The following is a 17501-nucleotide window of genomic DNA, read 5'->3' as shown; positions in this document are numbered from 1 at the left end:
ATGACACATGGTAGATACTTGTTTCCTGCTTTCATTCCCTTCGTGTCAACAAATATTTTAGGATCTAGTCTGTGCTAGAGGCTCCTAGGTTGAGAGATACATAAAGGTTAATGCAATGGGGTCCCTGTCCTTTTGGTGGAAATGAGCAGTGGAGCCAAGTCAGCAAGCTGAATTTCAATCTCTAGTTATCTACCCTGCTGTGAAACACCCCTGGGGAGCCCTATGGAATTCTAGGCCCCCTCAGTGGTAACTGAGGTAAATTGATCAATAAGGAATTAAGCAGATATTTTTAAGAGGGCACGTTGGCCTGTCTTCCACTCCATGCATATGGGTTTTCTCTTTTCAGTGTTTGAAATTTCCTGAAGATTTATTTTATTATTATTATTATTTTTTTTTTTTTTAGAGAGAGCAGGGAGAGAGAATCTCCAGCTGACTCCTGACTGAGCGCTGAGTGCAGAGCACCAACATGGGGCTCAATCTCACAATCCTGAAATCATGACCCGAGTCAAAATCAAGAGTTGGAGGCTCATTCAGTTAGTTGAGCGTTGTTTGAGCATCAGACTCTTGGTTTCGGCTCAGGTCGTGATTTCAGGGACATGAGATGCAGCCCTGAGCTGGGGTCAGCGAGGAGTCTGCTTAGGACTCTCTCCCTGCCCCCTGCCCCCACTCTCACGCATGTGCACACACACACTCTCTCAAATTTTTTTTTTAAAAATGAGCAGAATAAGATACAGCTCATTATTTTTTTGTTAACATTTTATTTTTTAGGGGCACCTGGGTGGCTCAGTCAGTTAAGTGTCTGCTTTTGGCTCAGGTCATGGTCCCAGGGTCCTGTGATCAAGCCCCACGTCAGACTCCCTGCTCATAAATAAAATTCCCTACCCTAAAGAGTTTTCTATTCCTTTCATTCCTTTAAAAAAAAAGATTTTTTTAAGATTTTATTTATTTGACAGAGACACAGCGAGAGAGGGAACACAAGTAGGGGGAGTGGGAGAGGGAGAAGCAGGCTCCCCGCAGAGCAGGGAGCCCAATGTGGGGCTGGATCCCAGGACCCTGGGATCATGATCTGAGCCGAAGGCAGACGCTTAACGACTGAGCCACCCAGATGCCCCAGGATTTTTAAAGATTTTATTTATTTATTTGAGAGAGTTAGTAAGAGAGAGAGAGCTGGGGGAGGAGCAGAGGGAAAAAGAAGCAGACTGCCTGCTATGCAGGAAGCCCGGCATGGGCTCCATCTGGGGACCCCAGGATCATGACCCGAGCAGAAGGCATACCCTTAACTGACTGAACCACCCAGGTACCCTATATCTCTAGAGAAGTTTGCTTTTTTTTTTTAAAGATTTTATTTATTTGAGAGAATGAGAGAGAGAGAGCACATGAGAGGGGGGAAGGTCAGAGGGAGAAGCAGACTCCCTGCTGAGCAGGGAGACCGATGTGGGACTCGATCCCGGGACTCCAGGATCATGACCTGAGCCGAAGGCAGTCGCTTAACCAACTGAGCCACCCAGGCTCCCTCTAGAAGTTTTATGCACAGTGATTTGATAGTTGAATGGTCTTTTAGAGGCTTTAGTGATTAGTTTTTGCCCAAACGGGGGGGAAAAAAATCCAGCCAGATTTATTTATTCCTCTGTCTCAGACTCCATCCCTTGCCCTAGTCTATAGTTTAAGTAAGGAGAGAACATTTCCCCAAGAGGACCAAAACACCAAGGAAACTGAACAAGCATTGAACAACACATTAAATATATATGCCTTTTAGAATTAATTTTTAATATTAAGGAAAGGAAAGGGTGAATACAATTTTAAATAAATGTGAATCAATGCACCCAGTGTTCAGGCAGCACTGCTTGGGGCAAAGGCGCCTTATCCATATTGGCAGATTCCATGCCTCACAGGCTTGGCCAGCTGAACTGAGCTTGGGAGACTGTGCCCAGGTTCTACCAACTGGTGCTGAGCAGAGAGATGGGAACCCGGGGGCTGCTCCCCTCCTCTAGGCGTAGGACATCCCGCTTCACCCGGAGCCGGATGAAGCAGCTGAGGATTTAAGCAAGGCTTCTGGTGAACGTGGGGCCCCCGAGAACCAGGCTGGTCTCCTACTCTTGCAGCGGGATGTCCCTGGGCCTAGGTGAGAACCAGGTAGTAGCCATCTGGATTCTGCACTGGAAGCAGTGAAAAGGGCACCACTGAGATGAGACAAGCCAAGCACCACTTCTGTGCTGCTCCCAAACCAAGCAGCTGGGAGTGCGTCTGCCACCCCCCAGTGTTCCTCCTACCCCAACTCAAGGAAGCCTCCCTTTGTCCTGTAGGAGGGATAGAGGGCACGCATCTGAACAACCAGCACCACAAGCCAAGTGGCCAGAGGTGCTCTGTGCCAGGGGATGTCCAGCAAGCATCTTCTGCATTGTAGGGTGGTGGGAGTGGGACATAAGGGGGGCGGGCCTTACCTTCCCCTCTATTAAATTCCCTGACCCAGAAACTGGGACGTTTTATTCCTGAGCGGTAAATAGCTGCCTTGCAGCCACGTGAATCTGTCCCTTTGACACCAACAAAGCTGGCATTCAGATGTTTCCAGTTGACTGGAACGCAGTACTCGCCCCGCCCCACCCCCAGCAAACACATACCTTCAAGGAACCTCTTAATCTCATTTTAGGAGACAATATAAACACGATCTTGCCCTTTCTAGGGCCTGTCAGATACGTTTCTCTCCCCTCTGAAACCCCTACCTTTTTTCACCACAGCCACAAAGTATGATTCATCCTTAAGATTCTGAACCACCTGCAGGGGAGAAGGGGTCACTGAGACAGTGCTGTTCTTAGAGCCAAACAGAAGAAGCCAGGGCAGGGAGAGGGGCCTGAGGTGGGAGAGTGATCAAGGCCCTTGTGGGGCCTGGCAAGAGCCAGGGCTCACTTACCTGGTCGCTGAGGAGAATGAGGACGCCCCCGGGGCCTTGGTGAAAGAGCTGGTGGATCTGATTGGCTGGGAGGGCCAAGAGCTCAGCCAGTTTCCCCATCAGCTCCACAGCACTGAGTTCATCTAGAGAGATCTCTTGATAAAAGCCTGGGGGTGTGGGCAGCACAGGGCAGGGATCAGCGTATGTGTGCGGGGGAGCTGAGGAAGCCCCAGAGACTGGGAAGGAGAGGGCAAGGTGACAACCTCTTGAGGGGTGGGGGCAGGAAGGAGTAAAGAAGCAAAAAGGTTTATAAATCCACTTACTCCTCACCTATTCCCCAGCTTTGGGGAGGCCTCAGACTGAGGGGAGCCCCCAACTTAAAAAGGGGGGACACCTACATATGAATGACTGAAACCCAAATACAATGATTATAATGTTCTAATCCCACATATCAACAATGACAAAGTCAGATGGGTTTGGGGAGTAGAACATGGAGGAATAAGCCCAGGAGACATCTTGGAAGGCGAGGCCTGATCTGGTCATGGAAGACAGGGGAATGCCAAGGAAGGCATCCTGGGTCCCAGGAATGGTGGAGGATCACCCTCTCCCCAGGCCCGAAGAGGTTTCGCACAGCCACACCTGAATCTCGCCTGGAGAAAGAGGCCAGAACCTCACCTGAGTCAGGGTTCTTAGGAACCTCCTTCTCTTGCCTAGAGGCCTCCTGAGCCACATACAAAGTCAGCCGGTGACGAGTGCGCCTGGGCCAGGAAAACAGTTTACCTATCAACACTTCATATCTAAATTAACAGCCCCCTCCCTGGGAGGGATCCCACCTCCTCCCAGGTCTCCAGGGAGGGCGGTCACCACTCATGTCTTAGACATTTAATGAATGCTGGACCCTGCGGGGAGAGAGGAGAAAAATCCATCTCTGTCCTCAAATGGAGTGATGCGGGTGGGGTGGCTACAGAAAAAGATCACAAGAGCCTCGCTTTCTAGCCCATCCCTGCCATCTTTGCTCTGTGACCTCAGGGAGGTCACTGTGGGCCTCAGTTTCTTCCTCTGTAAAAAGAGGGTGTGGGACTAAGTGGTCTTTAAGGTACTTTCCAGCTTGAACATGCCATGAGACACAACCATTAGCTGAGTTGGTAAACGCCACTACAGAGGGAAAGGGATCCTGGTTGGCAGTGCCCAGCACCTGGCTCTAAGAGCATTGAAAAGGCGGATCCCATCGGCAGCCCCGCAGATCTGGATAAGGTCCTGGCGGGTAAGCTTCAGTAGATCAGTGCCTGCAGAGTCAGACAGGGCCAGATTAGGGGAAGAGGCCTGGGATCAAGCGTGGCAAGGGACCAATCCAACCTTAGTCTACAAATCGCCCTAGTATGTCCAGACATGGGGATCAAACTTGGATTCAAATCCCAGTTCTGCCCCTTGTTAGCTGTGTGTCTTTGGGCAAGTTATTTTAACCTCTCTGGGCCCTATCTGCATGGGTAGTATATAAATTATATGGGGTGATACCGGAGAAGAGAGCCAAGCAGGTGTAGTGCCTGGCAACTCTCAGTCCTAAAGAGAAGTTAGCTGAAGAACACACAGCCAGCCAGGCCACAGGCAGGCGTCCTGCCCTCAGTCCCCTACAGGTAAGGTCCCTGCCGGACCCCAGCCTCACCAGTGAAGTTGGCCAGCACCCGGCAGTAGCTGGAGAACCGGTGCCGATGCAACCACTGCTGCGTCTCTAGGATGGAGGCTCCAGGGTTCAGATCCTGAGGCACGAAGAGGGCAGTCCAGGTTGTCACCATGGGCCCACGGACTGAAAACAGGAGGAGAAACACAGCCCCCTGCCCTAGGCGGGCCCACGTCTGAGAGCCCGCAGGCTCCTCCCCGCCCCGCCCCGCCCCCCGCCGCGTCCTCTCAGGAAACAGTTTGGCCATCTGCGGCCATACAAGCTCTGTCCAGCAGGGGGCAGCGCCACCCCATTCCGGAGAGGCCGCCGAAGCCCCGAGGAGGCTTTGAGACACAGGTGGGGGGCATTGGAAAGGGAAGACGCACCTCAGCGGGGCTGCCCCCCAAGGTGTCCAAGGCGAACGGCGGGGAGGAGCAGAGCCTGTGGGGGAGCAGAGAGTCGGCAGTGCAGCCAGCCTCCAGCGCCACCCCCCCTTCCCTGGGAGGCAGAGCTTGCTGGGGTCCCCCGCCCCACGGATTACCCAAAGGCCACAGAGCTGACTGAGCCTCTGGCCCTCAGCCGCACCCTGGACCCTGCCCCTCCCCGGATGCCTGGGCTGAGGGGCTCTTCTCTTCGCGCTCAGCCCGGAGGCCTGAGAGGGGCCCACCGCGCCTCACCTCTCCGGGGACAGGGGCTTGCAGCAGTGGGGAGAGGTCAGAGCAAGAGGGCCGAGCGGCGAGGAGGGCCCTGCACTGGGGTCCGGCCACGGCGAACACTGTGGGGCAAACAAGCCGCAAGGTTCCGCCTACACGTTCCGAGGCCAGGGGCGGCTCTTCCCCTCACCTCTGTCCGGCGGGAGCTGACCCGGGCGGGGGCGGGGGGGGGGGCGGCGCCCGGGGCTACCCTTGGCCCCCGCCCTGGGAGGCCCGGACCAGTCGACCAAACGCCACTCAAAGGAAGAGAGTAAACCAGCCCGCCGGGCTGGCTGGGGGAGCTGGGGAGGCTTCCAGGAGCCGCTAGCCGGAAGCGGCCGCAGGAAGGGCAGCGCTCCAGGCAGAGGGCGCCGCGGCAAGGCGGGCGAAGGCGGGTGCGGGAGAGGCAGCCCGGGAGGCTGGAAGGCGTTCGCGCCTGAGCCTGGAACACACGGTGCAGCTCTGTCCTTGCAGGGAACAGGCGGAATCGCTGGGGATTGTGATGGTCCTGCAGCAGCCACGGCCCTCAAGCCTCAGTTTCCCCGCACGCGCAATGAGGATCCTTCCTCCAAACCCGCTCTGCGGCGCGCGGCGCCCCGCCACACACCTCAGCGAACACCGTGCTCTCACAGGCAGCCTGGTACTGGTCTCTCTCCCGCAGGGACTGTTTCTCCAGCTTCTCTCGGTCTGTTTTCAGCTTGCGGTCAGCTCCTTTGGGCTACAGGCGAGGGACAAAGGCAGCTCAGAGCCCCCCGTCCCCTTACCTGCCCCCTTCTCACTACAGAAGGGGCTCCAAGCAAGAGATCAAGCCCCATCCCTCTGTGCATAGACAAGGGGCTGCAGGCCGAGGGAACCCACCCAGCCGGCCAAGCAGGGTGACAGTCCTGAGGGGGAGGAGGGGCCTGCCTGTACCTTGAACACCTTGATGAGGCACCCCGCTGAGTGCAGGTGCTCAGGTGGAAGGTCCTTGTCGCTGGGCTTGAAAGTGTCAATCTGGAGGCGGAAGGGGACACCTTTCTCCCCACCTTTCTTCCGAGGAGTGAACTCGGTGCTGATGCAGTGAACCTGAGGTGAAGAGGAAACAAAGAGAAAGCTGGGTGACTCCAGGTCCCACCCACATTCAAGAAAGTCCACCATCAAACTTGTTACCTGCCTGTCACCTGTCAGTCTTTTACCACCGCAACTTTCCATCCCCAACTGGAGTTTATTTCTTAATATGTACCTTTGTTAGGTTCTTTCCCTTGTCCAAAATCCTTCAGTAGCTCCCCATGGTTATGGGATGAGAAGCAAAGTTCCTGACCCTCGTGTTCGAGCCCCTTGAAGAGTCACGTCAAGCCCTTCTGCATGGCTGCTCTCTCTCCCCCATTAGAGAACACACTGACCCACCGAGCCAGCCTAATCGTGGCCCCCACTACACTTGCATAGTTCTCCCTAGAATCTTCTACCTGGAAAGCAATGCCTGCTCCTATCTAAGTAAGCCAAAATGCCCCATTCCAGGGTAGAGTTGCCAGTTAAAATGCAGGCATGCCCTGTTAAATTTGAATTTCAGGTAAACAACAAATAATTTTTTAGTATAAATATATCCCAAATATTTCATGGGACATTCTTTCCCTCACCCCATGGGACATTCTTTTCTTAAATTATTTTTTAAAGATTTGTATTTATTTATTTGACAGAGAGAGACACAGCGAGAGAGGGAACACGAGCAGGGGGAGTGGGAGAGGGGGAAGCAGGCCTCCCACGGAGCAGGGAGCCCGATGCGGGGCTCGATCCCAGGACCCTGGGATCATGACCTGAGCTGAAGACAGATGCTTAACGACTGAGCCACCCAGGTGCCCCCCATGGGACATTCTTTTTTTTTTTTTAGACTTATTTATTTATTTGAGAGAGAGAGAATGAGAGAGAGTACATGAGAGGTGGGAGGGTCAAAGGGAGAAGCAGACCCCCCGCTGAGCAGGGAGCCTGATGCGGGACTCGATCCCTGGACTCCAGGATCATGACCTGAGCTGAAGGCAGTCGCTTAACCAACTGAGTCACCCAGGCGCCCCACCATGGGACATTCTTATAATAACAAGTTCTTTATCTAAAATAGAAATTTAGGGATGCCTGGGTGGCTCAGTTGGTTAAGCATCTGCCTTTGTTTTTTTAAATCAAATGGAAATCAAACTTTAAATACAAGTTTGTCTTCTGCTTTCTTTTTACTTATAGGAGAGCAGTTTCTCTTGTCATTAGCCATCACTTTGAAGATTTATTTACGTATTTGAGAGAGAGAAAGAGAGCAGAGCCAGAGCGAGCGAGAACACTAGTGGGGAGGAGAGACAGAGGGAGAGGGAGAAGCAGGCTCCCCGCTGAGCAAGGAGCCCATTGTGGGGCTCAATCCCAGGACCCTGAGATCACGACCAGCCGAAGGCAGATGTTTAACCGATTGAGCCACCCAGGCGCCCCTAGACCTCACTTTAATGGCTACATAATTTCTAGTGTACGTCTGCACTCAAACTTATGTAAAAGTCAATTGTCTTCCAACGTACATTTTGAATGTTTAAAATCTTTGAGTATGAGAAAGAGCGCTTCTATGAAGGGCTGGTTACTATATCTTCACGTAGGGAGCGCCTGGGTGGCTCAGTTGTTAAGCATCTGCCTTGGCCTCAGGTCATGATCCCAGGGTCCTGGGATGGAGTCCCACATCGGACTCCCTGCTCAGAGGGGAGTCTGCTTCTCCCTCTCCCTCTGCCTGCCACTCTGTCTACTTGTGCTCTCTCTTTCTCTGTCAAATAAATAAAGTCTGAGATGGAACCACTGGGGGGCTGGCGCCTGGGTGGCTCAGTCAGTTAGGTGCCTGACTCTTGGTTTCAGCTCAGGTCATGATCTTGGGGTCTTGAGATCAAGTCCTGCTTTGGGCTCTGTGCTGGACGTGGAGCCTGCTTGGGACTCTCTTTTCCTCTGCTGCCCCCCCAAATAAATAAATAAATCTTAAAAAAAAAAAAAAAGGAACGACAGGGTAGAATGCTAGGAACATAAAATTCAATGAATTTTGCCCAAGTGCTATTCTACCCACAGAATGAATGCACAAACTATTTCTTCTTTTAATTTTTTTTTTTAGGGAGCTAGAAGTTTATTGAATACATCGCAAGGGGGCAGCAGGCAGACAATGGAAAGGCCGTCTGCCTCCCCAAACTACTTCTTCACCAATAAGTCTTTTTTTAAGTCTTTGCCATATATATATATATGCGCATTTAATTAACATTTTCTGAGGTTGAGGTTGAACTGTCTACATTTATTGGTAATTTGTATCCTTCTTGTCTGCTTATATCCTTTGCGTATTTTTCTACTGAGTTTCATCTACTTTTTCTTATTGATATATGAGAACTTTTTATATATTGAGGATATAAAGCATTTTATGTCATATGACAACTATTTTTCCCATTTGATGTCTCCTTTTAATTTGCCTATGTATTGCAGACCATTACTTTTTAGGAAGCTAAGTTCTGTCCTGAGTTTTCTAGCTTCTTCCAACGCTTTAAGGTTTAACAAGTCCTTCCTTGTGGTGAAATTCAATAAATATTTAGCCATATTTTATCTTCAAGGTGCTTTCTGGAAGCGGTTTGTTCTTACTGTTCCCTCACCCCCACCCAAACTCACCTTCCTTTCCCACCTAGGCTCCTGCCACTCCCATCTAACCTCAAACCTCCTCCCAGTCCCAGCTTCAGACTCACCTGCAGGAAGAGAGAGGTCTTCTTGGTTGGGTCCCAGTGAAACTCCACTGTGTTGAGTTGTGAGGGCAGCACCTGGGGTTCTATCACCCCCACGGACAGTGGCACATCTGCAGGCACAGGGTGGCAAGCAGGGAGCAAGCCTCAGCTCCCCCCCCCCATCCACATGGCCTTCCAAGCCAGAAAGCAGCCCTGAAGAGTCCCTGGTCCCTCCCCATTCACCGATGTCCAGGATGCGGTCCCCTGGCCGGCTCCATCTCCACCCATCCAGCTGCTCTTGCTCTGTGTACTGCAGGCGCCGGTCGTGGAAAACCACACGCACCACACTCTGGGGGCACAGGAAGGCACGGCTCACAGGTCAGAGGGTGCCTGGGCATTTGGGAACCAGTTCCCACCGCTGGGGTAGGCGAACCATGCCACCCTCCTCGCCTCCACCTTGCTTCCCACCCTCAGGGGTCATAAGCACTTAGATCGCTAGGTCTGTGTCCAGACACCCACCTGCCACTCACTAGCTATGAAACTGGGGAAGTGACCTAGACACCCTGAGCCTCAGTTTCCTTATCTGTGAAATGGGGGAGTTAATCCTTTCCCACTCTTAGCCACTCTACTTGTTTCTTTTCTTGAAGCACTTTTCAATTTGCAATTGGTAAATCGATTCGTTATTGCATATAACTTGTTTAATTACATGTTTGTCTCAGTAGAATGCAAGCTCCCTGAGGAAGGGAACCACATCTGTCTCTACTGTTGAATCCCTAGCTCATAGAATAGTTTCTGGCAAAGCATGGGAGCTAAATATATCATTTTTTGGAGAGAAGGAATCATGCATGTGAATAATGCTATGTAAATGTACTTCTAAATCCCAGATCCACTACTTTGTGTCCTTGAGAAAATATTTAACCTCTGTGCCTCTTTCCTCAACAACGGCTGCCTACCACTGTGTGGCTGTGAAGGTCAAGTTAAAAGGTGGGCTCGAGAGGGTTCTACTCAACAGTCACATCACAGTGATGACATTGGCTTCCTGCCCAGAGGGACAGTCATGCTCAGCCCTTCCCAGTTCGGGAAGGGATGTATCTACCTTCAACAGCTGGGCCCACTGGGTAGCATTGCTCAGCTTGGGGTTGCACAGCATCCGCACCTCATAGGACTGGCCTGGGAGAGGTCAAGGGGATGTGTGAGCCCCACTGGGGCCGAAATGGAGCCTGCGACCCCCATCTCGCACTGCCCCAATATGCCTTTTCCTTCCCCAGGCCCAGCAGCATACCCTGGTTCAGGTAGGTGAGGGTGTCTTCCTGCTGCTTCACAGCCGGGGAGGTAGCTGCACAGAGAACGTACTGGAATGCGGGGCAGGGAGGCTCCGAGCTGGGGATGTTGTGTAGCTCTTCCTGCTTCAGGTAGGGCAAGGGCAGGGACTCCCTGTTGGGGGAGGGAAACACTGGTGGCTTCCACCCCATCCCCTGTAGGGCTTTGACTCTCTCTGCCAGATCCTCAGGGAGCCAAAGCCTTCTGTAGCAGGCACTCCAGCAGCAACCAGGGCCTGAGAGTTCCCCATTCAACCTCTGGCCTCTGGGAGACCACCCTTCAGGGGCAAATTCCAGATACTGCCAAACATCTCCAAAAACCTGTCATCAATTACTTGTTTGCCATCTCAGGGCTTATCTGATACTGAGTAAATGCCCAACAAAAGTGCCCTGAGAGGGTGGGTGGTCAAGGTGTTTCGAGATGGTCCAGGATCCACTAAATGTTCGACCATTCCTCTACCGGCAAAGGCATCCAAGCACAGGAAGCCCACCCCCTTCCACTTGAAACGGATGGCCCTTTCGGTCCACCGCAGCTCAGACCAGGACCATCCTTGGAGGCTAGGGGAAGGGGTTCTGGCTCTTACCTGAGTGAGCCACTTGAAGGCCCTGGGTACAGTTCCCCGGGACTGGGCCATAGGTGCTCTGGCTGGTTGTGCCAAAACAGCATCTTGGAAAGGGAACAGGGCCAGCTGTCTGACGGAGAGCTCAGCACTGGGTTGGGCTGGCCCCACTGACCTGGCCACCTGGGGCCCCAGCCTTTATACACAGAAGCAAACCCACAAAAGGGTGGGGCAAGGCCAGGAACCTTCTATTGGCTGCGCATCCAGGGCTCTAGAAAACATGGGACCTATCAGGCACCCCAAGGTGGGGGCGTGTCAAGAAATGGTGTACCCAGGGCTCCCCACCAATCATTAATTCAAAGGGGAGATGGTGGTGCTGCAAAACAAAGTGTCAGGGGTGGACATCCACTCCCCACCATTTCCCAAGGGGCTCAGGAACAATGAGGGGCACCCTTAGGCTTCAAGATTGGCCCCAGATCCGTAAGCCGTGAAAAGTCCTGGAGATTCATGGGCCTGGACCCCTCACATGACCCTGGGAATGGGGCCTGACTGCCCAGGGGACAGGACGAGGAGACACACAGCATTGCATGGACCTACAAAGGGCCTTCACTCCCAATGGCCTCCCATTTCTCCCCCACCCCCACCCCCAGGTGCAGTGATGGCAGGATACCTGTCCTTCTGCTAGGGACTGTCTGGCTAGGGGCCTGCAGTTTACAGAACATAGTCCAGCTTGCTGTGGAAACAACTCTGGCTGGCGCTGGGAGGGAGAGCCTGAGCGTGGGGAGGAGGGGGTGTGCCAGGGAGTGCCTCCTCCCAGGGCAGTAGGAGAGGAGTCCCAGGCCAGTGGTGTTTTTGCTCCTCCTCTGCCTGGGGGCATGGGCCCACTGTGTTTATGGACAAATAAGGTCTGCCTGGGGGATGGCTTCTTCCCCACACTCAGTCCCTGTTGTCATTGTACACAGACGGGGAGGGGGGGTTGTTATGCCCACCCCCCACTACTGTGTTTGGTATAAACAGACAAGGGCCTTGCAAAGAGCAGAAACAGCTTTTAAAGATGTGGCCTGGCCTCATGTGACCCCAGCTTCCCAGGGTTTGTGATTCTGGGGGGCCTACCTGAGCGAGAGAGAAAACCAAAGAGTACCCCCCCTGACACCAGGCAGGGCATCTCCATCTCCAGGCACCTGGCCCTTGCTTTCCCCTCCCATGAAGCCAGACGAAATGGAAGGGGGAGAAAAAGGGGATGGGAACATGCCTGCCAGTAAGGACCAAAGAAGCCTGAGTCCCCAGGATCCCCATGATGAGCTCCCTAAGACTTTGAGAACCCATCCATTGCCCAAAGTTGGATTCAAGGCCAGAGGCCCCCACAAAACCCTCCAAGGTTGGATAGAGCGGCATTGCAGGAAGGCCAGGGGAAGGGGAGTCAGAGGGGACCCACCAGGGCTGGGCCCTGGCCTGAGGGGAGCAGGGGGTAGGGGTGGTGGGGGGGGGCAGAGGAGATGAGCAGCTGAGTGGAGGCTTGTTTTAGGGGTGGAGGTAGAAAAGGTAGAGGCTGGTATGGGCCCCCTTCCTCCTTCCAGGAAGACACGGTGAGGAGCCAGTCAGGGGAGTGGGTGGGACTCCAGTTCCGGAACCCAATCCCCCACCACTTGGCCTCTACCTCCAAAGGCCTCTGTATCCTCCCCCTTCTTCCCCCCTGAGGCTGCCTCTCCCCAGCTCTCTTAGCTACTTCTTCTTTCCACCCATCTCAGAGTCTCTGTGCTCTGTCCCCATCCAGATGGTGTTGGGCCTGTTCCTGGTTTTCTTTGGCTCTCCCGCTAAGGAAAAAAAGCTGGGTTTGAGGCAGACAGATCCTGGCCAGTCCCAGCCCCCACCTCACTCTGTGCCCTCTGAGCCAGCACAGCACAGGGTCTGAATGCCAGAGAGGCCCTAAGAAACTTCTGATCCGGGTCCCCCACTCTCAGAGGAGTCTCGGGCCTTGGGAGGTGTGAGGGGTGAGGCCCCTCCAAGCAGGGGCACTTTAGGCACGTTACCTTCCTGAACGCCCTTTCCTCCTCTGTAAAATCGGACAAGGTCTCCCTCCTATTCAGTGTGGGAGTGAAATTCTACGCAGTTTCATCTGATCCCAGGGTTTGATCCTCAGAGGCCCCCATTGGGTTGGTGGTGGACACCACCAAGGACCCCAGTGTCCCCACCAGAGCCTCATTCTGGGAAGTACAGTTGGGACTATCCCAGAAACTTCCCCCCACACAGGTAATTTCAGACTTTTGAAGGGAGATTTTTTTTTTAAGATTTGATTTATTTGAGAGAGAGAGAGAGAGAGAGCATGATTGGCTGTGGGGGGAAGAGCAGAGGAAGAGGGAGAAGCAGGCTCCCCGCAGAGCAGGGAGCCCAGATGTGGGTTTGATCCCTGGAGTCAGGTATCATGAGTTGAGCGGAAGGCAAACACTTAACCAACTGAGACACCCAAGTGCCCCATGGGAGATTTTTTTTTTTAAGGTTTTATTTATTTGACAGAGAAAGACACAGCGAGAGAGGGAACACAAGCAGGGGGAGTGGGAGAGGGAGAAGCAGGCGTCCACTGAGCACGGAGCCCGCGGGGCTCGATCTCGGGACCCTGAGATCATGACCTGAGCCGAAGGCAGACGCTTAACGACTGAGCCACCCAGGCGCCCCGGTGAGATTTTTTTTTTTTTTAATGGATTTTTTTCCCCCACCCCAATCGCTCTGACATTGTCTTTCTTTTTTTTTTTCTTAGATTTTATTTATTTATTTGAGAGAGAGAGAGAGAGAGAGCACATGAGAGGGGGGAGGGTCAGAGGGAGAAGGCAGACTCCCTGCTGAGCAGGTAGCCCGACGAGGGACTCGATCCCGGGACTCCAGGATCATGACCTGAGCCGAAGGCAGTCGCTCAACCAACCGAGCCACCCAGGCGCCCCGCTCTGACTTTTCTATGCCATGGCTAACCCAATCCTTTTTTTTTTTAAAGATTTTATTTATTTATTTATTTATTTTTAAAGATTTTATTTGACAGAGACACAGCGAGAGAAGGAACACAAGCAGGGGGAGTGGGAGAGGGAGAAGCAGGCTTCTGCTGAGCAGGGAGCCCGCAGGGCTCGATCTCAGGAACCTGGGATCATGACCTGAGCTGAAGGCAGACGCTTAACGACTGAGCCACCCAGGCGCCCCAAGATTTTATTTATTTATTTGACAGAGAGAGAGAACACAAGCAGGGGGAGTGGGAGAGGGAGAAGCAGACTCCCCGCTGAGCAAGGAGCCCGATGCGGGGCTCGATCCGCGAGACTCCCGGATCATGACCTGAGCCGAAGGCCGAAGCTTAACGACTGAGCCACCCAGGTGCCCCAACCCAATCCTAATAATATCCTTTGGGTTCCCTAAAGCGAGGAAGCAACTTTTTAGCTGTAAAAATGGCTGAGCATTAACAATTCATCGTCCTTCTCCTCTGACCAAAATGTTTTGTTCTGTTTTGTTTTCTATCCCCAGGCAACATTCCAACCTGCAGAGTTGGAGAGTGAGGTCTACCCCTCCCTCGAAGAAAGAGGGGCTGGGAGAAGTGTTCCTCATTTATCCATCCATCCAGTCATTCACCAAAATGTTCCGGAGTGCCTACAAGGTTGGAGCCTCTCTCTCTCTCTCCCTCACACTAGTGTGTGGGACGCTCGGCAAGGCCCCATCCAGGGCTAAGGCACCGACTGCTGCCTCCACAGTGGTGGTCAAACGTTCTGGGTCCTGAGCCGCCAGCAAAATGATTTTAAACAGGAACATGGCGTAACCTGTGAGGTCCGCGTGCCTGTGTACACGCATGCCCCACCCCAGGAGGCGGCCCCGCCTCCCAGCAAGGTCTCGGCCACGTCTGGGTGCCCAGCTCCGCGCCGAACAGCGCCCCCTAGGGTTAGCGCACGGGCATGGCTCTAAGCCCCCAGTCTTTTGCGACCACCAGAAAGTCTCACCTTGGAAAAAGTCCGCTCTGTTCGCAATTCGAACGTACTGCCTGCTTCTTAGCTTTCGTGCAGCCCAGCCAGCCGGTGCTTATGTTCTCCATGTCCTGTCTCTGCCCTTCACCAAATCCTTCACAGCAGTCAGCTGACGTGCTGTTTATCTTTGTGTAGTTTATCCAATGTCTGTTTCTCCATCAGAATGGAAGCCCCTTGAGGGTAGGGACTAAGAGAGGCGCACCAGCCTTGGGGTTAAGAGTATGTGCCTTGAGATAGACTCTGAGTTCAAGCACAGCTGTGTGGCTCTGGGCAAGTAACAACCCTTCTGAGCTTCATGTGGCCAATATAAAAAGGGGCTGATTAATGCCTCTACCCCGTAGGGCTAGAGGGAAAACTGGTTGAGGTAATAACTGAGCCCTTACTAAACGTACGTATTCCCAGTGCCTAGTGCTCATATGGGTTTATTTATTTAAAATTTATAAGTGAAGAAGGTCTGTTTATTTGTTTATTTATTTTAAAGATTTTATTTATTTATTTGACACAGAGAGAGAGAGACAGCGAGAGGGGGAAGAGAAGCAGGGGGAGTGGGAGAGGGAGAAGCAGGCTTCTGCTGAGCAGGAAGCCCGACGCAGGGCTCGATCCCAAGACCTTGGGATCATGACCTGAGCCGAAGGCAGACGCTTAACGACTGAGCCACCCAGGTGCCCCTACAGAGTGCTTTTCAACCAATCTACCTTCTAAGGTAGATGCTGGTTTTTTTCTTTTATTCTATTATCACCTTCCCCTCATTATACAGAGCTACTGAGGCTCAGAGAGGTGAAGTAGCTAACTCAAGGTCACACATCTAAGAGGAGATAGAGCCAGGATTTGAACCCAGGCCCTCTGGGTCACAGTCCCTGCTTTCAATCACTGTACTATGCTCCACTCTGCGTGATAAATATGTATGGAATTTTAAAATTAATCTCCAGGCAACATTCCAACCCAGAGAGCTAGAGAATGAAGCCCCCCCCCGTCCCCCAAAGAAAGAGAGCTGATGGGGTAAGTGTCCCTCATTTATGCATTAATTAATTCATTCATTCATTCAATAAGTCCCAAAGAAGTACCCCACCCAGGAACCTGGATTCCAGGGATGGCAGTGACCTGGGGCTTTTCCGAACTCTGGCTCTCCAGCTGCAAAATGGGGACAAGATACTTTCCATTCCTCGCCTGGGCTGTGAGCCCTGAGGATGAGTAATACGAATGACAGTAGCTGGGCTGCAGTGGTTTTAATAGACGGGGGCGGGGCGGGGGGGTGGAGGGTTGTGCTAATGATGCAGCGGGAGGGGCAGGAAGCAGGATTTGTGGTCTCAGCAGGTGTGGCTCTGTAGGGGTCCCGCCTGACTTGGGAATTCCCTTGGGATGCAGCCGTGGAGGCTGCAGCCGGGAGCGAAAGGCAGTCCTGCTACCCACTACAACCTCCCCGTGAGGTAAGACAATCCCCATTTAGGGACTAGGAAACCAGAGGGATGCAGGCTGCTGAAGTTTCTGAGCTAGTAAGGAATGGGCTGGAACCTGAGTCACCTCACTGTCCTGCACACATGCCTTACACCCAGGCCAAGACACAGGACTGCTTTCTGCCCATCCCCATAGTGAGGCCATTGGCCAGAGGGCCCCAAAAGCTCACTACTCCGGCTCTCTGTTTCCATTTTGTTGCCTTTGGGATCGGGATCCAGGGCGATCTCCCTAAGACACAGGAATGACGGCACCGCTCCCCGGGGGTAGAACCCCCACAGCCTCCGTTGCTCTCAGTGCCATTGTCAGGCTGGGCTGTGGAAACCCCTGGGTAACCATGGTCCATCTTCCAGGGCATCATTGGCACAGGATGGTTAGTGCTTAAAATCCGTTTTTCTGGCAGGAGAACCAGCATGGATATTCTTGGAGTCAAATGCAAGGCTTGCAGAACATTTAATATAGAGCCATGTGTCTAAATTCCTTTCGAGTTCTGACTGAACACTTTGTCTGCTCTCCCCTCCCCCCCACCCCCCATGGCTCCAAGGCACTGCTGGATTGCTCAACTGGGCTCCAGGGAGCCCGTTTGAGAAGCTACTTTTCACAGGAAAACGCAACTTCCAGGCTCAGCACTCAGGGCCGTCTGTCCACTTTGCCTACTTATTTTTAAGATTTTTGTTTTTAAGTAATCTCTGCACCCAACATGGGGCTTGAACTCACGACCCTGAGATCCAGAGTCCCGCGCTCCACCGACTGAGCCACTGAGCCAGCCAGCCCCGCCCCCACCTGCCTTTCCTTCTCCCCACTCCTCCTCCCCTTTGCTCACCTGCAGCATCCACAGCCCGCGGTTCTGTCCCTCACCTCTCTGCCTTTGCCTAGGCTGTTTCCTCTGCTTGGAATACTCCGGCCTCTGCCTTCCGGTCTACTCGATGGCCTCTATCAACCCAGCTTGTAGCATCTGCCTCCCCTGCTCTGTACCCCAAGTCGGCTCAGAAAAACCCTTTGCATTATTGTGCTCTCTGGGTCAGGATTTACAAGAAGGCCTTGAGTGCAAGGCTCAGGCGCCCCTGGTGCCCAGAGCCGCTCGAGGCACTTAGTAGGACCTCATGGTTTAGATGTGTCAAATGTAGACCTTCAAAGACGCCACCTAGACGCAGCTCCGGGAAGGACATCCAGTGCAGATTTCTGTGCAGTCTGCAGGGGGCGGTGTGGGCCCAGGCTGGCCCGAGGCCCCCCCCATGCGGCCTCAGCTGGGT

General features: G+C 53.1%; 1 protein-coding gene across 1 annotated transcript; it reads right to left on the bottom strand.

Moving 5' to 3' along the window:
• Positions 1-1753: 1753 nt before the first annotated feature.
• LOC113939642 (transcription factor CP2-like protein 1) lies at positions 1754-10397 on the bottom strand. The gene is made up of 14 exons (XM_035724415.1): positions 10208-10397; positions 10022-10095; positions 9169-9274; positions 8950-9056; positions 6149-6301; positions 5844-5954; positions 5222-5319; positions 4795-4985; positions 4551-4691; positions 4083-4173; positions 3563-3645; positions 2909-3054; positions 2721-2772; positions 1754-2151 (listed from the first exon to the last, which is right to left on the bottom strand). Exons 1-14 carry the CDS (start codon positions 10395-10397, stop codon positions 2009-2011), a joined length of 1686 nt encoding a protein of 561 aa, XP_035580308.1. The 3' UTR covers positions 1754-2008.
• Between the last annotated feature and the right edge of the window lie 7104 nt (positions 10398-17501).

Source organism: Zalophus californianus, chromosome 16 (genome assembly GCF_009762305.2).
Source record: "Zalophus californianus isolate mZalCal1 chromosome 16, mZalCal1.pri.v2, whole genome shotgun sequence".
Taxonomy (NCBI): Eukaryota; Metazoa; Chordata; class Mammalia; order Carnivora; family Otariidae; genus Zalophus; species Zalophus californianus.
This window is presented reverse-complemented; position numbering and strand designations above follow the sequence as displayed.